Below are 21,395 nucleotides of genomic sequence, written 5' to 3'. Positions count from 1 at the left end.
GGTCGACCTCCCGGCCTCGACTCCGCATCTTCCACACCACTCGCCACCGAACAACAATGCTGACGACTCCCAACCTGATTCCAAGCCAGGCAAATCAGCAAAAGCATCCTCGAAGCCACCAGACATCCCGCGCAATGAAGTCGGAGTCCAGCTGCTGCCTCGCAGGCTCCACGAACAACTGTTCCCAGACACCATGGACCCGGTCCCACCAATAGCACCCAAGGCACTCAACATCTGCCGCCATCATCTGAGCCAGCATGCTCTCAAAGCATCCGATGCTTCGACACTGCCACAGACTTCCTTCGACCTTCCGCCCTTGCAAGGCAAGGACCTCGCAGAGCACTTTTGGAGCCTCGGGAGGCAAGTGGCTCAGCCATGGCTGGGCATGGCGGACAAGTTGGCCGATCTGAAGCCGATGGAGCCACCAGAGGAGCTTGATCATGCGGAATCGAGCGGGGCTGCTGCTGCCGAAGACGAGGACTTTCGTTTCGAGGCCAGCGAATGGCTCAAGCTCGATCCCGCTCTCCGCACGCCGGGACACCTGAAGCCAATCAACTGGTCGATCGAGCCTGGATGGACCAAGTATTCCATCCTCCGATCAGAGGACGGCTCAGCTTCAGCGCTTGGCCCTGGCGTTGGTGTTCCTTATCCGGACAAGGAGGACGACATGCTTGTTTTCGACGTCGAAACCATGGTGCAGGAAGGACCTTTCCCGGTGATGGCAACCGCTGCCGGCCCAAATGCCTGGTACAGCTGGCTTTCTCCTTGGCTGCTTCAGCGCGGCCAGGACCACGAGCGCAAGGACCATCTCATCCCCCTCGGACCCAGCGGCAAGCACGATCGCGCACGCCTCGTTGTCGGTCACAATGTCTCCTACGATCGAGCCAGAACTCTCGAGGAGTACACATTAGACCTCGGCTCAACAAGGTGGCTCGACACCATGTCCCTCCACGTAGCAACACGCGGTATCTCGTCTCCGCAACGTCCAGCTTGGATCAAGCACAACAAGGCTAAGGCCGAGAAGCGCGCCAAGAAGCTCCTCGACCAGGCAGAGCTCAAGGAGGAGACCCGTCGAGCCATCGAGAATGCGCTTTCTGGTCTCGAGTACGATTCCGACCAGCTCGAAGGTCTCAAGCTCGAAGGCCTTGCTGCCGATGCGGTCCAAGCGGCTCCAAGCCCTACCGGTAATGGCATCGCCAATGAATCCGACGGCGTCACATCGTCGTCACTGGATATGCCTTTCAGCGACGACGAAAGCGGTGGACTCGCCTCCCGAGCTTCGCAACCGAGCTCGACCGAGTCGCAATGGCTCGAGGAGACTTCCAAGAACTCGCTCGCCGATGTCGCTCGCCTTCATCGCATCCCAATGAAGGTGTCGAAATCAGCTCGAGATGTCTTCGTCGACGGCACATCGAGAGAAGAGATCCTCGCCGATGCTCAGCATCTTCTCACCTACTGTGCCTCCGATGTGGTTGTGACCCACGAGATCTTCCGCCGCACCTGGCCTGACTTTGTTGCTCGCTGCCCGCATCCAGCTACGATGGCCGGTGTCTTCGGTCTCGGCTCTACCTTCCTGCCCGTCGATGACGAATGGATCGACTACCAGCGACGATGCGACGAGCAATTCAACCGCATCAACGACGAAGTCCAGAGGTGCCTCGTCGACCTTGCCGAAAAGCTGCGCGACGACGGCACCGAGAACGTGCCTTGGAGTCTCGCAGCCAAGATTGCCGAAGAGCGACAGCTAATCACAGATCCGGAACACAGCGAGCCTGTCTTCCCAGACCCCCCACGACAACGAGCTTGGTGGGAGGACGATCCGTGGTTCTCGCAACTCGACTGGACGCCAAAGAAGCCCAAGAAGGCCAAAGCGGCGGATGGAGAAGGTGTGGCATCACCTCCTTCCGACTTCGCGGTGCCTGCTTGGTACCGCGACGGCGTCATCCGGAACAAGACCAAAGATGGATTCTCGCCGAAAAGCATCATAGCACAGCAGCTGCTGCGACTGCGCATCGACGGCAAAGCTGTTCTGCGATCTGAAGGCAGGAGCTGGATGCTCGAGGACGGGACAGGTCTGGTCGGTAGCAATCTCTTCGCCGCAACAGCTCTCAAGAAGTACGGCAGCAAGATGTCAAGCGATGCAGGTCCCATCGGATCCGCGATTCTGTCCGCCATCACCACCGGCGAGTCAACTTCATCCTTTGACATGAATGCGCAGCTGCGCGCGCTGGCTGACGCAGTCAAGCAACTCACGGACGAACACGCGCAGGCCGATGCACAGCTCGCGCAGCTGGACTGGTCTCTCAAAGATCTTCGACTCGAAGAGGTGACTGCTCTGCGCGGCAACAGCGAGGATGCGACCGCCGTCGGCGAGGCTACAGATGCGATGATCGAGCCCGCCTGGTGGCCAAAGTGGTATTGGGACCTGTACAAGAGCGCGACTGGAGAGCTACAGGTCACCATCCGTTCCGCCATTGCGCCCATCTTGCTCAAAATCTCATGGAGAGGCTGCCCCCTCTATCGCAGCCGACAGCATGGATGGGTGTTCCGCCACGACCCTTCCGATCAACCTGAACTCGCCACTCGCCAGACGCCGCTCGCATTTGGTATGGCTGCGGACGGCCTGCTGCAGCATCTGGCGGCACCCATAGAAGGCAAATTCGGCAAATCGAAGAAGGGCAAAGGCAAGAGCAAGGGCCCTGCGAAGGGCGACAAGAACGCTTCTGCTCTCGATGTGAAAGCCTTTGGCACGTCGACCTTCTACAAGGTGCCGCACAGTGAAGGCGAGGGCGCCAACGTCGGCAGCCCCTTTGCCAAGTCCTTCATCGCCTACTTTGAGGATGGCACGCTGGCGAGTCAGCATCCAGACGAAGTCGGTCGTACGGCGGCCAAGACGGCTTTGGATCTCAACGCACAGTGCAGCTACTGGATCGCTGTCCGTGACCGTGTTCACAAACAGATGGTGGTCTGGGATGGTCAAGCCGGCACCGCGATGATCTACCCGAGCGGTGCATCCGGAGCTCGTCAAGACAAGGAAGGCGAAGCGAATCGCGCCAAAGGGCTGATTCTGCCGCAGGTCGTTAGCATGGGCACGGTGACACGCCGCGCCATTGAGAACACCTGGCTCACCGCGAGCAACGCCAAGAAGAACCGCGTTGGCTCCGAACTCAAAGCGATGGTCAAAGCGCCTCCGGGCTACAGTCTTGTCGGCGCCGATGTCGACTCGGAGGAGCTCTGGATTTGTAGTGTAATGGGAGATGCCCAATTTGGCATTCACGGTGCTACTGCGGTGGGTTGGATGACACTCGAAGGCACCAAGGCGCTCGGCACCGACTTGCATTCCAAGACAGCTTCGATCCTCGGCACGAGCCGTAATCAAGCCAAAGTCTTCAACTATTCGCGCATCTATGGTGCCGGCATCAAGCACGCCACGCATCTGCTACTGAAAGCAAACCCAAGCGTCAGCAACGACGAAGCAACGCAAAAGGCCAAGGAGCTCTATATGGCCACCAAGGGTCAGAACACGCACTCGGACGAACTCTTCGGCGCCAAGTTCTGGTTCGGCGGCACGGAGAGCTACGTCTTCAACAAGCTCGAGAGCATCGCGCTGTCGGACAATCCCAAGACGCCCGCGCTCGATTGCGGTGTGACGAACGCGCTGACGAAGAAGTTCCTGGGCAAAGTCGACTTCGGCAACGGCCGTCTGTCGGAAGAATACATGCCAAGTCGAATCAATTGGGTCGTGCAAAGCAGCGGTGTCGACTACCTGCATCTGCTGATCACCGCGATGGAGTGGCTCACGAAGAGGTACGACATCGAGGCTAGATTCATGCTGTCGGTGCACGATGAGGTGCGGTACTTGGTCAAGGACGAAGACAAGTACAGAGCCGCACTGGCTCTACAGGTCGCCAACATCTGGACTCGAGCCATGTTTGCGTTCAAGCTGCAGATGGATGACTTGCCGCTCGGATGTGCATTCTTTGCGCAGGTGGACATCGACAAGGTTCTGCGCAAGGAGGCGGATGATCCGTGTGTCACGCCCTCTCATCCGGAGGCCATACCGGTCGGCGTTGCGCTGGACATCGAGCAGATCCTGAAGCACACGAACAATTCGCTGTACAAGGATGGCGGCAAGAACACTCAGGACAGTCATGGGAACGTCAATGCGGGTGCTAGCGAGTTGCCTGAGTATGTCCCTTCTCAGCAGGTCCACCGCTCTCTCGGCGAACGAGGTCTCTACTTCTTGCAAGCTCAAGCCTCGAAGGAGCTGGCGGAGATTAGGGCTCTAGAAGCACGCGCAAAGATGACAGAGCGACCTGCCGATGCTCCCGCGCCTCCAGTGCGCAGCCCGCGCCCAACACCACGCACGTCGACGGCCGGCGAGGCTGGCCAAAATCTTGCTTTCGCTTCCACAAAGTCGGGAAGCGCTGCGGCCCGATCTAATCCGTTCGACGAAGATTCGTGGATTCAGACGTGCGCAGAGGAAGCTGCAGCCTCGAAACCTGTACGCCGACGTCGCAGCTCTGCTGCCACAACGTCCGCGGCTGCCTCGAGGAGAGGGACACGTCCGTCAATGCCATCGACGCATGCGGTGCCGTCCAAGGTAGGATTCTGCACCAGCTCAATCTCCACGCAACCAGCATCAAGGCAGTCAACGAGTGAAGTCGCTGCCGAGCACTCTGAGGCGACATTTGACGCGCTCTCTTTGGCTGCCTTCTTTCCACGACGTCCGGTCAAGAGCCGAGTGCCGTTCTTCCGCGAAGCATCGCATCGTCAGCTGGTGCTGTGGCAGCTCTACCGCCCGCTCCTGCAGCAATGTCCCGGCTCATGCCCCGAGCTGAAGCAGGAGATCAAACGCATTGTGCGCAATATGAGGCCTTTGACGTCACCAGTAAAGGTGTCCGGGCTCGTTGCGGACGCACGCGAGCTCTTGCACACGATGCAGCTCGCTCAAGGCGGGGACAAAACAGCTCTCTCCATGCTTCGTACGCGAGAAGAAGCTCTGGCGCAGCGAAACCACCGACGATCGTGGAACGAGTTCTGGGCGCAGAAGGTGCACGAGCACAAGTACCCTGTGCGCATCCCGCATCACTCTGGAGCGCTGTTGCCGCCGACGCTGTTCAACCGACCTCTGCCGCGCTACAAGCCGGTGCAGCCCACGGTGGTGAGCATGATGATCTACCGCCGACGGGTGGCAAGGCTGCGGAGGTCAGAGCGACAGATGGAGGTCAACGAGATGCTCACTGCTCAACGCATGGAGGGTGCCTTTGTACAAAAGCTCTACGAGGGCAAGCGAGGCGCATCGAAGGCCAGCAACGACGCGGAAGGATTTGAGGTGGGATTGAGGGAGCAGCAGCGAAGCATTCAGGAAGGCTTCGAGCGCGATCACGCGCGAAGCATGATGATGTTTGACACCAAGACGCTCGTCATGGCTCAGAGGGCGAGACGCGCCAAGAAGAGAGTGCACCTGGCTCGCAAGTATGCTGCGGCAATGCAAAGATGGAAGGATGGAGATGCTGCGGACGAAGGTCCCTGAGCACGGTGTAGCATAGACTTCTGACTTGTATGATTTCCGGATATGTATCAATGGATTTAGGGGAGATTACCGGATAGCAACAATCTCGTGTGCGGCGTGAGGGCCCGGTGAGACACACACTGATACACGGGGGTTGGCTCGTTGCTGTTAGCTGCATGAAAAGCAGGAAGAACAGCGGTTGCCTTTGACGAACAGACGTTGCTTTCTCTGCTCGCCAGCGTTGTTCCCGAGCCCTTGGCTAGTTTTAGCCTTGATGATGCAGACGCTCGACCTTCCGTGCATGAGCGAGATGCAGATGGGTTGAACCGTCGAACGAACCGTCGGACCGACCTGCCAGCCGTACTTGCGATCGGCTCATGAGTAGATCTACCGCATCTGCGACACGGCCTCAACCACCAGACAGTCGGGGTAAGCTCGACTAGGGAGACCGAAGCGGAGAAGCGCTAAGCCGTCTTGATTTCACGACGTCGCTAGATGGAGGTGCGAACTTTCAACTCGCGAAATTGAATTTGCTGCACAGCTGCAGTCGGCAGATCTTTCTACGTCAGCCTGCTTTGGCGGCAAATGAGCCAAGGGCAACTGCCGCTGCAAACCGCTTCCACTCTCATAACAGCAGAACGGCAGTCCAAATTTAGGTGTGCCGTCCGTTGGGCTGTTGAAGCTGAGCTGAGTCGGAGCCTGTTGTTTAGCTTTGCTGTGACGTTTTTCGTCTGGCTCGCTTGCTCGCTTGGCGGCAGGACGGACGGATGACCTCTGCAGCTTGCTGCCTTATGCAGTTGAATCACCGCCAGCGCCCACGCCCGTCAGCCGACTTATGGCTTGGCCTTGGCTGCCTCTGTCTTTTTGGCCTCCAGACCGCATGCCTGATGAGCGCATTCGACGGGCTTCCATCCTGCAGTCGAAAGATCTCAGCCCCAGCTGGCTTGGCCTCGAATCCATCCGCAAGCCGCACTTTCTGCCCACAGCATTGCCCTACGCCGAAACGGTCAAAGTTGACATCTGCTGTGCTTTCAGTCTTACCCTGCAACTACATCCATCCATCAGTCCATCTGCAACATCAAGCCCTTCTTATAGACCCGGCTCGACTACCATATACCCTCGTCGACCACATACCCTTTCTGTCTCTTTGATACCATCATATCCCCATAATCATGACCGATCTCGCTCGCAACGGTTCCATCCTCGTCGCCGAGATCAAAGCGGTGCACGCTCCTGCCGCCGACGGCACCAACGGCGCCATCCCCGTCGCAAACGGTGATGCCAACGGCTCTGCCATCCTCGGCAATGGTGCTGCGGCCGCTCCTCTGGACCCCTCGGTCACCACGCCCTATGTGGACAGCCACCCCGCTGGCCATGCCGCCGAGGCCTCCGCTCTGAGCGCTGGTGTCGGTGCTCAGCATGTGCCTCACCAGGCCGACCCTTCGATCGCCACGGGTGTCGTTTCTGGAGGAGAGACCACTGCCCCGGTCCCTGCCGCTGCTGCTGCCCCCGCCGCTGCTGCTGCCCCCGCCGCTGCTGCTGTCCCTGCCGCTGCTGCTGCCCCTACTGGTGAGGCCGCTGCTCCTGGCTTGATTCAGCCTCAGACCACTCCCATTCAGCCTGTCCAGCCCAGTGACCACGCTCGTGAGGTCTCGCACATCAACACCGCCGCCCCCGCCGGCGGTTTCGCTGGTGTAGGTGCCGGCTCGCCCGCTGGTACCGCCCCCGGCAGCGCTCTGAGCGCTCAGCAGGCCCCTGCCTCGTCCGGTATTGAGCCTGGTAGCATCGTCAGCCCTGAGCAGCAGCAGGAGCTCCAGCAGCCTCCTCAGGAGCACCACTCTGTGGCTCCCGCTGCGGCCGCCGGTGCCGCTGGTGTTGCTGCTGGTGCTGCCGCTGGAAAGGGTTCCACCAGCGCCGCTGCTCAGGCCCCTACCTCGGCGATGAGCCCCAAGGACATCAAGAAGATGGACAAGCTCATGAAGAAGGAGGCCAAGGACGAGGCCAAGTCGCTCAAGCGCGCCATCAAGGAGGCCCAGGCTTCCGAGAAGCTCTTCCGCAAATCGCGCGATGCCGAGCAGCAGGCCATCAAGCGTCACACCAAGGCGCAGACGTACGAGCACAAGGCGAGCAAGTCGCTCAGCAGGGCCAAGGCTGAGCACGAAAAGACCGCCGCCGATCTGGCCAAGGCCGTCGAGGAGCTGGACATCAAGAAGCGCCACACCGAGGGCACGCGCTCGGGCTACGAGGAGGCCAAGAAGCGCATTGATGAGCTTAGGAGCCAGAAGACCATCAACGACCAGGCTAGGTCCCGCACCGCCGCCCAGATCCACGGTGGTCGTTGAGCGCGTTCCTTTTTGGCTAGGATGCAACACGACATGCAGGCAAGCCCCTTCCAAACCCCTTTCATAAGATACCCGGGGCTTCTCTACTGTTGTCGTTCATCGTCGAACTTCCAAATTCTCGCTCTCTGTTGCTGTCGGCGATGTTGCTCTGTTTTGCTTCGTCTGTTTGCGCAGCCGTTCAATGTCAATTCGCGATCATTATCTCAGATGCAGTGTGGTTCGAAAGTCCGTGCTGTGATTGACTGCTTGTGATGCCCTGCGTAGGCACTACAGGGTTCGACTGGCTGACCAGGTTTGTGCAGAAGCACCCTTTCCAGCTCGTCCAACCTCGCGTCTTCCACCCACCACATCACATCGCTCTCGAAGAACACGGTGTCTTTCCAATGTGAAGTCGATATCCGCAGCCATTGAACTGCAAGCATGCCACTCCGTTCGATCTGAGAAGAGCACGGTATCGACCGAGTCTGCGGTGAGAGATCACGCGGGAATCCTAGGTTTGACCTTCGTATACTGGTGTAGGAGAAGTGCATTTTGTCGTGCGATAAAATTTCTCAAAGCGCGAGGCGAGACGGTGGGCGGATTGGTAATCGGACGCTTCGGGTGGGAGTTGTGGTTGAGCCAGGTTTTCGAGCGTGGTTGCGTAGAGCCGATCTTTTCCGCGCGCCAGGGCCTGTGACCCCGCGCTTTCCACTCTTTTCGCTAGGAATCACACACCTCGATCTTTCTCACACCATCATCTCCCATCTCGCAACAATGTTGGCTACACGACCACTGCTCACGCTGCGCTCGGTGTCGCGCGTCGGCCTCCGCGCCACCCTCCCCACCTCGTTCGCCCTTCGCACCCTCCCCGCGGCTCGCTTCGTCTCCTCCTCGAGCAAGCCCCTCGCCGCTGCCGCACAGACAACCAAGTTGAGCCAGCAACAGAACTTGGACTTGCTCAACCAGCAGCGCGCTTTGCGTCCTAGCAGCCCCCACTTTACGATTTATCAGCCCCAGATCACCTGGTATCTGTCCATTATCAACCGTATCACGGGGACCGGATTGAGCGTTTGTAAGTTTCCCCCAACTAGCTCTCTTTATACTCTCTCTCTTTCTCTCTTTGGGACCGTAGAGTCCACACACTCTCTTCGGGACCGTGAGAGTCCACACCGCCCTCTGTCTCTAGCCGAGGGAGCGGGGACCGTAGCGGACAGGACGAATGCTGACCCTCTGCTTTGCGCGAAACAGTGATGTACGCCTACTTCGCAGCGTACGCAGGCTACCCGTTGTTCGGTTCTGCCGAGGCGCTGTCCAGCGGTTCGATCACCGACTTTGTCGCCACGCTGCCCGTGTGGTTCAAGACGGCCGTCAAAATCCCCTTGGCGCTGGCGTTTAGCTTCCACAGCTTCAACGGTCTGCGCCATCTCGCGTGGGACTGGGGTTATGCGTTGACCCTCAAGGGCGTTTATTCCACCGCGTACGTCGTCATGGGTGCTACCGCGCTGACCACCGTTGGACTGTGCCTGATTTGAGCTGGAGGCAATAGGAGAGTTTTGATTCGAGAAAGAGGGGTGTGTGTGGGGCCCAGCGTGTGTGTGTGGAAGGCGAGCGTGTGTGAGCGGTGAGCGAGTTGGCGTGTGTGTGTGCGAAGTGTGCGAGACCTCAAGTGTCGACTTCGTGGTGCATCTCGTGGGTCGGAGGGACAGCGTACCCTCGAACATACCGCGGCTGAGCTCGAATGATCCTCAGCCCTGTTGTCAAGTGCTCGGTCAGAAGATCCCTCGAGCACGCTTTAGTGATGAAACCTATTGAATGCCTTCTATACGACTCCAATCATACCCTCGATCTACCCCCTCTTCCCTTCATCACTCTCACTCTCACTCTCACTCCCACTCTCCTCCTCATCACTCCCACTCTCCTCCCCCTCACTCCCACTCTCACTCTCATCATCCTTACCCAAATCAATCTCTCTCCTCTCCATCTCATACCCGACCGCCTCTAACGCCTTCTCCATCTCCTCCACCTTCCCCACTGGCGCCACGACCGCGGCGACACTTGTCTCCGCATCAAACAGCGGCAGAATATACCTCCGCAAGCTCTCCTTCACATCCTCCACGGTCACCTTCTGCACGGCCTTGAGCAGCAATTTCCCCCTGTTCTTGGGCGCGTTCTTGAGGACTTGGTCGAAGAAGCTCTCCTGCGCGGCGCCGGCGACGGTTCCTTCGGCTTCGGCGATGTTGAAGTGCAAACTGCTCTTGGCGCTTTCGAGCGTTGTCTCGTCGATGTCCAGCACCAATTCCTCCCCGTCGGAGGGGAGGGAGCAGAGGGCACGGATGACCTTGCGAGCCTCGACAAAGGCTTTGGCCGAATCGGGACTTCGGTAGAGCGAAAAGTGGATGAGCTGGGATTCGGGGTTGCTGACGATGCTCGCGCCGTATGCGAGACCGGCACCGCGGATGAAGCGCCACAGGAAGGATTCCATCGCATTGAGGATCGTGATGGTCGTCACGAGCGCGGGAGCGTCCGGGTGGGTGTACGAAGGGATGCCGCGCGTGCTGAAGTACGAATAGCTGCTCTCCACCGTCGGTAGCGCCGTGATCAAACCCTTGCGCGACGGATTCTTGCCCAACGGAGTGAGCAGGTCTCGACTCCACGGCACGGGGAGCGTCTGCTTTGCCGTCCATGAGGACTGCGTAAAATGCTCCGCCCACGCCGTCTTCGGCTGCTCCAACGCCAAGATATCACCCGCCACCGAAACGCGCAGATTCTCCGGCCGAACCAGTGTCGATCGAATCCTCTCAAAGTCAGCCACTACCTTGTCCGGCTCGGTGCTCAACCGCTCCTGCAACTCGGGCATGGTCTTGACCAACTCGAGCACGCTATTGGCCAAATTGGTGCTCCTGTCCGCGTCCAACGTCAGACTGCGACTGAGCGCACTAGCGATGGCCCTCCCTTTCCTCTTCTGCTCCGGCAGGCTCTGGATGATCTTGCTCACCGTCACCCTCAGCCTGTCCAGATCGAACTGCGTGCCCAAGAACAGATCGCGCAGCCATGCGATGCCCTTGGCATAATTAGCACGTTCGAGCTTGAGTTCGGCACAGACGAGCTCGCCGAAGCCGCCGCTACCGAGCGAGACGTCGTATTCGAGAGTGTCGACGTCGAGGCCCTTGACGACCTGTTCGTAGGTGAGGCGCGTCGAGGTGCCGTCCTGCTTGATAAGGGGCAGGGAGAAGAGCACCGAGAGGTAGAGCTGCATCTGCGCGCGCAGCTCGTTGGGCAGGTCCGTGGTGGCGAATACGAGCGAGATCGAGACGAAGGCCGAGTTGACGTGGTCGAACTGGATGAAGTAGGGCAGCTCGGCAGGGTCCGAGTCGACGTGCGCTTGAACTTTCGAGTCGAGCTCGTCGGCGATGGTCTGCACGGTCAGGCCGTACGCGGAGGTCTCGCTCTTCGACGGCTTGTCGGAAGCAGTGGGCAGGACCTGCGCAGTGCCAACGGGAATCCACTTGATGCTGTCGGTGCTGGGAATCTGGAACTGCTTGAGCATCTCATCCGGAATGGGACGGTCGTTTTCCTTCTTGGCTGCTTCGAGCTGCTCGTCGAGCTTCTTGAGTCCGTCTTCGCCCAGCTTCTGCCTCCTCTCCTCCTCGAGCGCCTTGGTGTCCGCCTTGAGCTTGTCCGACAGCGCCGAAGAGGGACGACCAACAACGACAAGTCTTGGGTTGTCGACAAAGTACTTCTGCAGCAGCTCGGTCCACTGATCGCTGGTCCAGGTGAGCAGCTCATCGTAGCGCTTCATGTCCTGCAGCGCCTTGTGCAGATCCTGTCCTGACAAGTTGCCGTACAGGAAATCGGTGATGAGCAAATCGGCGAACGAGTCGGCGGGCTTGGTCTCAAGTTGCGAGAGGACCTTGAGCTTGTCGCGCTTGATGACCATCTGCATCCTGTCCATGTCGATGCCCTCCTTGACGATACCAGCCAGCAGATCGATCAACTGTTGGTCCAGACGGTCGAGCTGGTCCGAGGGAACGGAAGAAAAGTAGGCGGAAAGCAAGGTCGCACCTGCTTTGTCGGTGGAGCCAAAGTAGGCATCTGTGCAAAGAGGGTCGTCGCGCTCCACGAACGCCTTTTGAATGGCCGAGACGGGCGAGTCGGTGAGGTAGGTGCTGAGGATGTTGACGGCTTCGCTCGACATCCAGTCTTGAAACTTAGGACCGACCCACGAGACCTGGATCTCTCCCACGCTTTCGTCCTTCTCTGGAAAGTCAACGAAAGCACGTCGTCGCTTCGATTCAGGCTTGGAGCCTTGAGCGGGAGGGTCAGCTGGGTCGAGGCCGGGCTGCTCGGTCTTGGAGCCGTCGATGGTTGGTGGCAGAGCAGAATCAGTCTCTACAAAGGGGCGTTTCCAGCCACGAGGACCCTCGGGTTGTGCGTTGCGCTTGGTGACGAGACGCTCTTCTACGGGTGCGAGGGCATTGAGCAGTTCGGATCGTCCCAGTGGTCCGCAAACGACGAGTGCTGCATTGTGAGGCGCGTAGTACTGGTGGTGATAGTCGCGAATCTTTTCGATGTCAAGTACGCGCAGCGCTGACATGAGACCGCCCGTCTCGGAGCGGTAAGCGGATGAAGCAGGATAAAGCATGCGTTGCGACTTGAGCTCCATGAGATCGGCGGGCGAGTTTTCACGGCCTTGCATCTCGCTAAAGACGACGCCTGCATCGTGACCCTTGCCGTCGACGTGGTAGACCTCGGTGACGAAGCCTTCTTTGGTCAAAGTCGGAAAGAAGACATGATCGAGGTAGACGGGAAGCATGCGGAGGAAGCCGTCCGAGCCAGCGGTGGTGAGCGTGTAGGCGGTGTGATCGTTAGCGGTCCAAGCGTTGGTTCCGCTGGCGAAGGCTCGGTTGGCGAGGGTGTCCAGGACGCCTTTGTAGGGATACAGATCGGAGCCGAGGAAGATGAGATGCTCGAGTGTGTGTGGCACACCAGAGTCTTCGAAGATCTCGGAGGCAAGCGTCATGTAGCAGTTGAGGAGAGGCGAGTCGAAGTTGGCCCACAGGACGGTCAGGCCCGTCTTGCGTGACTTCCACTTTTCGACCGACATGCCGGGAGCGTAGTCGAGGTCATGGCGAGTGACGAGATCAAAGTTACCATGGCTGGAGGGAAGACCATTGGGCAGAGCGGTCGATGCTGAGCCGTCAGCTGGCATGATGGAGGCTGGCTGGCGGGATGAGGAGCTGAAAGCTCGCTGGAGAGGAGCTCGCGACAGGAATGGGGCTGCTGCGCCGATGGGTGAGGCAGAAGCGGTAAGAGAACAAGTGAAGCGGATGCTATGTCCTGTGTTTGCTATGCTGCGATATTGGGAATGCTGGGTGATGCTGGGAGATGTGATTCTGGTCGAAGTGTGGAGTGATCGAAAGGCAGTCGTGAAGTTCTTAGAATGGAAACGCACTGACGAGCCAGGTGAGAGGAGCAGCCTGGCGACCGGCATCAACGTGAGGCTCGTTGTGAGGTGCTGAGCCCGATGTATGGTCTATCGAAGCTGATGAAGCCGAACAAGATGTGGTGGGTTGAGGAAGCCAAAAGCTCAGTTTGCGTCAGACCCTGATGGTGGCCAGGGTGGGTCCGCACGAAGAAAAGCGTGTGTCCGAAAGGTGATCGGGGCTGAATCTGCGTGCAAATCTACAGATCCACGGCTATGCTTCCTAATTCCAGCGCTGAGCAGAAAAAGGATTCCGCCACTGCCCGCAACGACGGCGTGATCCAAAGCCTGCCGCTTCCGAACATCTCCTTGCTCCACAAGACCATCCATCCGTTCAGCATCTGCGCAGCTCTCTTCTCGTCAATCCATCACCTTTCGACGCAACCTGGTCTCATCCTTGTTTGAGGAGCGCACCATAGCAACCATGTCGGAAGCAGCGCCGCAGACCGCCAACAAATTCGTCACCGAGCTCAATCCAAAGGGCATCAAGCCGTATGTGCCCGACCTCTCCATCACCCTCTGCTGCGCTCGTTGATCATCTCAAGCTAACCTCTCTGTATCTTGACACGCACGCAATACTGCTTTGATCGCCGTTCCCCGCCGGCGCAGATGCTGCGCATGTCCCGAGACAAAGTCGCTGCGAGACGAATGCTTCTTCAAGTTCGGCCACAGCGTCGAGGAGCACGGCGAGTCGGCACGAAAGTGCGAGGATCTGGTCAAGAGGCATCGAGAGTGCATGGCCTCGCTAGGATACAAGGTCTAGGCAACTCTTCAGCGCCAACACCTATCACTCCCAATGATATCCCATCGGCCCCCTACCGCGATGCCTGCTGAGGCATCTGCAACCATTTTGTCTCGATCACACTGGTTCAGGAGCCCGCGCTCAATCGGATCCAACGCCGCCTATGCCCTCGCTATCTAGATCTCCCACGACCGTCTCGCATCTCATTGTACCACCACTTCAGTCAACACACCGCTCTGTACCGAATAAGCATTAATGAACCATCCTCTAGCATCCATTGTGCCTCGAATAGCGTTGCCGAGCAAAGCAGCGCTTCGTGTGTCTGCCGACCGGCTGCGGTGATCTTGTCTGAGTGCTTGTCGCCATCTGTGTCATGCTAGTCATCATCGAGCAAGGAGTGATGGGCTCAGGCAGCCGCTCTGTTAAGCCCGCTCGTCATGCTGATTATCAATCTGCGAAATTTGTCACGCTTGGCCAGCCGGCTATCTTATCAGTCTGCCAAGCAAATTCCAACCAGGTTTCAACCTTCCAACTCCACCGAGCTCGCCTTCAGCATCTTGCCTCTGCACCACAAAGCTCGAGCCAGCCAGTGTGGTCCCTCCTCGTTAGCAACAATGACGGACGCGACCTCCTCGAACGCGGCGCACTTTCCCGAGCCCAACCCTACAGCCAGCCTCTTGCTCTCGCACCGACCACCGGCGGGCAAGATCGCTCTGGTCCTCGGCACGGGCAAGCTTGCTGCCTCTCGCTGCTTTGCCCTGCTCGAAGCGGGGATCCGACCTGTCGTCATCAGCGTTGAAGCTTCTGCTCGAACTCAAGGCGCCGACTTTTGTCCCGAGATCGCGCACCGTCTCGCTTCGCATCAGGTCTCGCACCATTCTATAGCTGCCCACCTCTTCAGCACGCGTACCTCGGTTCAAACCACATTCGACGCCATTCTGGATAGCTACGATGGCGAGGACAACCTCATCTTTGCCGTTTGCGTAACGGACACGCTGCACTCGGGCGACGACGAGCCCGCTTCCTCTGCCAAGGTCAACGCCGACGACGGGGACGACGCGGTTGCAACCGAAGCAACACTAACTTCGTACGCACGGGCCGAGATCATCAGTCGTCTATGTAGGAAAAGAAGGATACCGGTGAATGTAGCAGACAAACCAGGGCTGTGCGACTTTTCCTTCCCTGCCAGCTACCGCTTTCCCTCGACCACCTCCACACCCTCCTCGTCATCCCTTCAGATCGCGGTTACGACGAATGGTCGTGGGTGTCGTCTCGCTGGTAGGATCAGGAGGGAAATCGTCTCTGCCTTGCCACACAATGTCGGAGATGCAGTTGAAAAGGTTGGACTCATGCGCGATATGGCTAAGCGTCAGTCCGAAGCGTCTTCCGACCCATCCACGTCCGACCCCACCAAGCCTCCCAGACGCAAGGGAAGGAAGAATGGCACCTCCGAGATCGAAGAAGAGGACCTGTCATTCGATGCTACACCGCTCAATAGCCCGGTCCCGCAGCTAGCGCCCAAGAACCCACTCGAGTCGGTCACGACCACACTGCGGCTGCAGCAGCTGCAAGCGCAGCACGAACGGGAGCAGCACGAGGCGGAGGAGCGCACCAAGCGCCGCATGCGCTGGGTGGCGCAGATCAGCGAGTACTGGCCCATCGAGTATCTCGGCAACCTGGGCGAGGGGCAGATGGATGAGGTGTTGCGGACGCATGGTGAGCCGTCTGATGCGCCACGAGGGCGAACTTCGTCCCGCAACGAGGAAGCCACCACAACGCCCACGCAGAGTGTTGCACATCGTGCACGCTCCCAGCACTCACTCGACATCCGACCTCCACAACCATCGACAGGTCGGGGGCATATTTACTTGCTTGGTAGTGGGCCCGGTCATCCAGGTTTGCTGACCACCTTCGCCTACCGTCTCCTCACCTCCCCGACCACGTCGCTCATCCTCTCGGACAAGCTCGTCCCATCATCCATCCTGAACCTCATCCCGTCGTCCACACCGCTCGAGATCGCACGCAAATTCCCTGGTAACGCGGAAGGCGCGCAATCCGAGTTGATCGCGAAAGCCCTCCGTGCCGCATCGGAGGGCAAGACGGTGGTGCGACTCAAACAGGGCGATCCGTTCGTATACGGTCGTGGGGGGGAAGAGGTGTTAGCCTTCCGTGCCGCGGGATGCGAGTGTACGGTCGTGCCCGGAATTAGCAGTGCGATTGCTGCACCGGCGCTGTTGGGCATTCCTGTGACGCAAAGGGGTGCTGCGGACTCCCTCGTGCTGTGCACGGGGGTGGGGAAGGGGGGTGGGAGGGTGAAACTGCCAGGGTACGAGAGGGGGAGGACGGTGGTCGTGCTGATGGGCGTAGCGAGACTGCGGGCGGTGGTGGCGACTTTGACCGAGGGCGCAAGACAGAGTACGGGGGATAATGGGGGGGACATCGGGGATAGAGAGGGGGGAGTGTATCCGCCGTATACGCCAATTGCGATCATCGAACGGGCAAGCAGCTCCGACCAGCGCATGGTGGCGAGCACGCTCGAGGGGATCGTCGAAGCGTTGGAGAACAGCGGTGAGCAGCGGCCCCCGGGGATGATGGTCATCGGTTGGTCGGTGCTCTCCCTCGAAGGGAAAGGGGATGTGACGGTACAAGACGATGCGCTGTCGCTGCAAGGCGAGGAGCTGGAAAGACGCGATAGGGAAAGGGTGTCTTCATGGCTCAAGGGTCGAAGGTGGATTGTACGAGAGGGTCTGGATCAGGCATACAGGTCTGCGCTGACCGCATTCCAGACCAATCCGCTGCAGTTCTCAGAGTCACCGCTGGTACACCATGCGGACAGCCCGAAGGAGGAAAGGTTCAACAAACGGGACGAGGCAGGCTGGGCACCTCCACGGTATCCCACAGGTGTCCCAGAGGGAGGATGGATGGCCGGAGAAGCACCCAATCGCCCCGCAACCGATCAGATCGCCTACGAGCAGGACAAGACCTATGCCGAGATTCAGGCTCGTCTTCGGGAATGGTAGCGAGAAATGCCACGTGCCCATTACTATCGGAGTGTGTGTATGTGTGTGAGCGCTTAGGAAGCGACCGGATCCTTGATCACCATTCTCCCTCTGCCCGGTCCTTGACGAACTTTGACCTTTGGTGCGGCATCCTTGTCCGTCTTCTTCCTGCCGAAGCTCATCTTTCCCGTCTCGTGCGTGACCACTGGTGCAGTCCTCGACTTGAACACCGCTGCGAGCTTGTTGACCTTGCTCGCGGGCTGATCGCCTGCGGTCGACTCGGTGATCGAGCGGGCCGATGGGGTGGTGTTGTACCGGAAAGCCGATCTGTGCGAGGTCGAGCTGGCGGTGCTGTCGATGGTGCGGCTGCTTGTGAGATTCACCGTAGAAGCAGTCTGCGCAGCAGCAGGGGATTGCGCGCTCATCGTGGCGAACATCTGTTCCAGGGCCTGCACTTTTCGGTTGAGGTCGTCGATCTTCTTGTCTTCTCCAATCGTGCTTGTTGAGAGGGAGGGGGTGGAGACGAGCGAGATGTCGCTCTGCCTTCGCTCTGTGAACGGATGTCTAGCCGCAGGGCGATAGAAGCTCGCATTGCTTGCCAACTCGCCCATTGCTGGTTGCTGAAAAGCCAGCATTGACGAGCTCGCACCTGCAGGACGCAAGCTCGACCGACTCGGCCTCTTCACGATCCTCATCGAGCCACTCGCCCCCCTCTCAGGCACCGCCGGCAACGGAGGCAGGTCCACCGCCTCCCTCTGCATCTGACCCGTACTCCTTCGCGCTCTTAGCTGTCTCGATTCTGCTGCGGCCAGCTGATGCCCCTGCAGCTGTAAGGCCATCTGCAGCTGCTCGACCTGTCGTTTGAGCGCGTCCACCTCGAAGTGGTCCTCGACGACGACGGCTGGGTTGCGCTCGAGTAGCCGCGCCAGGTCGGTGAGTCGATCGCTGTGCTCGACGTGGGGAACTTCGTCGATGCCACTGCCGTCTGACCACGCCGCTTCTAGCGCGTCGTCCTCGTGAGCACGGTCGAACGAGTGAGGCAGCATCGCGCCGGTGGGTCGCATAGCGCCTTTGCGAGGACGGGGCATCGGAAAGCTCTCCAGGAAATTGGGCTCGAACGAGAGCTCCCGTTCGTGCTTGAGCGGTGACGATGCGTGATATGCTTCGGGCGTGTAGGGGTGCCGAGCTGGGCGCAAGGGAGCATAGCTGTGAGATGGTCGAGTGGACGAGATGGGCGTTGCGGGCAAGTCGTAGGTGAGAACGCTCTCGTCGTCGGAACGACTGCTGAGCGACCAAGAGGCTTGCATGGCGCCGCTTCTGTTGTCAAGGCTCTTCGAAATGAAACGTTTTGGTAGTGATGAGTGCAGCAGAAGACGAGGCCGTCAAATGAGGCTTCCCGTTGACTCAAAGCTGTCGCACAGAGAGGATGGTGGGCAAGAGCAAGTCGCTAGGAAGGACTGGTGGCTGTACGGAATGGCATGTCCTGCTCCCGCCACTTTGCCTGGCAAGAGCGAGCAAGATCAGTGAGCGCGGGTAAAGGCAGCAGACGGCTTGCATACGAGCAGATCTTGACAAGACAAACAGATCCACTGTCCTTCCAGGAACCTTGCGCGGAAACGAGGCTTGAGAACAGCACAAACTGCCCTTGTCGCCACGCCAGAAGGAACCACTGCACGACTAGAGACATTTCAGAGCTCTAGAAAGTACTTTCCCACGCCGGCAAGGTCTTCCGAGCCTCCCACGCGATACGCTCGGCTTGCGTTGTTCATCGAACCCAGCCATTCACACTGAGAAGGAAGACGTGCAGAAGCCGAAGATTCTTATCTCTCGACCCTCTTATCAGCTGCACGTTTCAGGGTCCGCCACGTTTAAGCGTGCCTCTTGAGGTGCATTTTACGCGTTATCCTACAATGGTGATGGTCTACCAGTGTGGCACGGGAGAATACACAATTCGGTTTCAGAGATGGTCTCAGTGCGCATCCTTGCCAAACGCGCGCACACGCGTCTACAAGTAGCATCAAGTGCTGTCGTGTCTGCCTTCCATTGTGATGGGATAATGTTAGTGCGCAAAGGACCGTGCCGGTTGGCCCACCTTGTCGTCAACGATCGTCTGTGCTGACTAGTCGTACTTGTTCGCCTGGCCCGTAGCCTCCGCCTGCCTCTTCAACGCCTTTGGCGCATCCCCCCTCTGCATCACGATCTCGATCACCCTAATCATATCGGGCTTTTTGAAATGCTCGTCGTTCAAAAGCCTGTCCAGCTGTTCCTTCGTCCAAGCCTTGCAGTACTGCTTCCTGCTTGGCGGCCTGTCCTTGGCGTGACTGGGAGCATCGCTCCTGAAGTCGCGCTTGCCGAAAAAGTCGAGCAGGAGCCTGTGATCGTACGGCGGAATATCGTTGTAACTCCTCTGGGGACCGTGAATCTGCCTTTCGATCTCGTAGCCGTCGTTGTTGAGCACAAAGAGGTATGGGCAGAGACCGTGTTTGATCATGGTACCGATCTCTTGGACTGTCAACTGCAGGGAGCCGTCGCCGACGAAGAGGTGGGTTCGACCGAGCTTTTCTTCTCTTGCTGCGAGGGCTACGCCGAGAGTCGCACCGACCGACCAGCCAATAGAACCCCAGAGAACCTGGCTCACCCATCGGGTCTCGGCAGGAAGCTTCGCCTCCAACATGCCGAAACTCGACGTGCCCGTTTCGACGATCACCTGATCCTGCGTTTCGAAGAATTGACCCATTCGGGGCCACAACCACTCTTGTGTGATGACGGACGAGTCGTCCTGGGGAAGAACGTTCTCGAACTTGGGCACGATCTTCTTGGTCTCCTCCAACCGTCGTTGGCCCTCGGGCTCAAGCAGGGCGCTCAGCTTGGGCAGCAACCGCTTCATCCCAATGCCCGGATAGTGCGAGTAGCCAATCGTCGTGTAGTCCGAGTGCAGCTCGATGGTGGACGCCTTAGGAGTGCGGTAGGAGAAGTTACCACTGTTAAAGTCCGACTTGAGGCTGCCGATGGTGATGAGCACGTCGGCGCCCTCGACGATCTTCTTGACAGGATCCGAGGTGAGGTTGCCGACGTAGATGCCACCGTACTGCGGATGGTCCTCGTCGACGATGGCCTTGCCCATGGGGGTGGCGAAGACGGGCAGGCCAGATTTGGTGATGAGCTCGTTGGTTTCGGCGATGCATCCGTGACGCGCGGCGCAGGCGTCGACGAGGATCACGGCGGATTTGGCATCTGCGATGTGTTGACGAGCCACGTTGAGGACATACTGCTCTGCATCGGGGTCGTTTTCGTCCGCGTCGTAGTTGAGCGGCGTGTTCAGCGGGGCGGAGGGGATGGTGGCGTGGACGAGGTCTGTGGGCAGCGCGAGGTAGACGGGTCTTGCGCTCTTCATCGCCGTCCTGAGGATTCGATCGATTGCCTCGCCCGCGCCCTCCTTCGCCTTCAACACCGCGCTGTCGGCGCTGATCTCCTTGCTCATGTTCTCGAACGCCCCAAACCGTCCATCGCCAAGCGTGTGGTGCAGCAACGAGTGGGCACCCTGTGCAGCCGTGGATGGCACACCGACGATGTGAATCACAGGGAGACGCTCTGAGAAGCTCCCCGCAATGCCGTTGAGCGCGCTCAGCTCGCCCACGCCAAACGTGGTTACGACAGCCGCAACGGTGCTCTTGATGCGCGCATAGCCGTCCGCAGCGTAGGCCGCGTTGAGCTCGTTCGAGTTGCCCACCCACGTAAGGGCCGAATGGTCCTCGATGAGGTCGAGGAAGCCCATGTTGAAGTCGCCGGGCACACCTTGGATGCTTTGCGTGCCGAGCTGCACGAGGCGCTCGAGCAGGTATGCACCGATCTTGATCTGCTTGTCGTCCGACATGCTTGCGATGTTGTGGGATGGAGATGGAGGTGGTTAGATGCAGAGAGATGGAAGGAACACTTGAGGCTTAGATTGTCTAGATTCGGCAGCTGTCTCGATTTGCTCGCCTGGCTTGTGCCGACGGCAGGCAGGCGCTCAGTTCGAAGGAGACGCAGCTCGAGACACCAGCCGAAGCTTGGCTCGCCAGTCATCGGCTTGTCATCCAACACAGACCCTGCAAACGATGACTGCAGCTCTATGACAACGTGCATGCATACCCGCTGCCGCGGCCGTGTGGAGGCGATGTTGATTTTTGCTCAGTTGTGCCCGCAAGGCAAATCTCACATTTTGTAAAATTCACAGTACTCCGTGCCATGCTCCGCCCCTTGACAGCGTCACAAGGGCTCACATCAAGAACTCGACGCACTGATGACGACTTACGAACATATCACTTACACAGATCGGGACTTCGTTAGAGAAACG

At 58.9% G+C, this 21,395-nt stretch overlaps 8 protein-coding genes across 8 annotated transcripts; 5 read left to right on the top strand and 3 right to left on the bottom strand.

The window, feature by feature from the left end:
* Positions 1-193: 193 nt before the first annotated feature.
* PSEUBRA_006342 (DNA-directed DNA polymerase, family A, palm domain protein) lies at positions 194-5,536 on the top strand (the record flags this gene model as incomplete). Its single annotated transcript, XM_016439660.1, has 1 exon — positions 194-5,536. One exon carries the CDS (start codon positions 194-196, stop codon positions 5,534-5,536), a length of 5,343 nt encoding a protein of 1,780 aa, XP_016289582.1.
* Positions 5,537-6,687: 1,151 nt separating this feature from the next.
* On the top strand, positions 6,688-7,857 carry PSEUBRA_006341 (uncharacterized protein; the record flags this gene model as incomplete). Its single annotated transcript, XM_016439656.1, has 1 exon — positions 6,688-7,857. The coding sequence occupies one exon, from the start codon at positions 6,688-6,690 to the stop codon at positions 7,855-7,857; it is 1,170 nt and encodes a 389-aa protein (XP_016289581.1).
* Positions 7,858-8,610: 753 nt separating this feature from the next.
* PSEUBRA_006340 (Succinate dehydrogenase/Fumarate reductase, transmembrane subunit) lies at positions 8,611-9,368 on the top strand (the record flags this gene model as incomplete). Its single annotated transcript, XM_016439664.1, has 2 exons — positions 8,611-8,908; positions 9,085-9,368. The coding sequence occupies 2 exons, from the start codon at positions 8,611-8,613 to the stop codon at positions 9,366-9,368; spliced, it is 582 nt and encodes a 193-aa protein (XP_016289580.1).
* Positions 9,369-9,682: 314 nt separating this feature from the next.
* On the bottom strand, positions 9,683-13,045 carry PSEUBRA_006339 (Peptidase M16, C-terminal domain protein; the record flags this gene model as incomplete). Its single annotated transcript, XM_016439646.1, has 1 exon — positions 9,683-13,045. The coding sequence occupies one exon, from the start codon at positions 13,043-13,045 to the stop codon at positions 9,683-9,685; it is 3,363 nt and encodes a 1,120-aa protein (XP_016289579.1).
* A 697-nt stretch (positions 13,046-13,742) lies between these two features.
* On the top strand, positions 13,743-14,081 carry PSEUBRA_006338 (Cytochrome c oxidase copper chaperone; the record flags this gene model as incomplete). The annotated part of the gene is made up of 2 exons (XM_016439667.1): positions 13,743-13,810; positions 13,928-14,081. The coding sequence occupies 2 exons, from the start codon at positions 13,743-13,745 to the stop codon at positions 14,079-14,081; spliced, it is 222 nt and encodes a 73-aa protein (XP_016289578.1).
* A 593-nt stretch (positions 14,082-14,674) lies between these two features.
* On the top strand, positions 14,675-17,080 carry PSEUBRA_006337 (Sirohem synthase, N-terminal; the record flags this gene model as incomplete). The annotated part of the gene is made up of 1 exon (XM_059465757.1): positions 14,675-17,080. The coding sequence occupies one exon, from the start codon at positions 14,675-14,677 to the stop codon at positions 17,078-17,080; it is 2,406 nt and encodes an 801-aa protein (XP_059321767.1).
* Positions 17,081-17,133: 53 nt separating this feature from the next.
* Positions 17,134-18,366, bottom strand: PSEUBRA_006336 (uncharacterized protein; the record flags this gene model as incomplete). The annotated part of the gene is made up of 1 exon (XM_059465756.1): positions 17,134-18,366. One exon carries the CDS (start codon positions 18,364-18,366, stop codon positions 17,134-17,136), a length of 1,233 nt encoding a protein of 410 aa, XP_059321766.1.
* Positions 18,367-19,178: 812 nt separating this feature from the next.
* Positions 19,179-20,933, bottom strand: PSEUBRA_006335 (Thiamine pyrophosphate enzyme, C-terminal TPP-binding; the record flags this gene model as incomplete). Its single annotated transcript, XM_016439642.1, has 1 exon — positions 19,179-20,933. The coding sequence occupies one exon, from the start codon at positions 20,931-20,933 to the stop codon at positions 19,179-19,181; it is 1,755 nt and encodes a 584-aa protein (XP_016289575.1).
* Between the last annotated feature and the right edge of the window lie 462 nt (positions 20,934-21,395).

The sequence above is a fragment of the Kalmanozyma brasiliensis genome (genome assembly GCF_000497045.1).
Source record: "Kalmanozyma brasiliensis GHG001 unplaced genomic scaffold PSEUBRA_SCAF9, whole genome shotgun sequence".
NCBI classification, from domain to species: Eukaryota; Fungi; Basidiomycota; class Ustilaginomycetes; order Ustilaginales; genus Kalmanozyma; species Kalmanozyma brasiliensis.
Note: the sequence above shows the minus strand (reverse complement) of the source record. Positions and strands in the feature narration are given on the sequence as shown.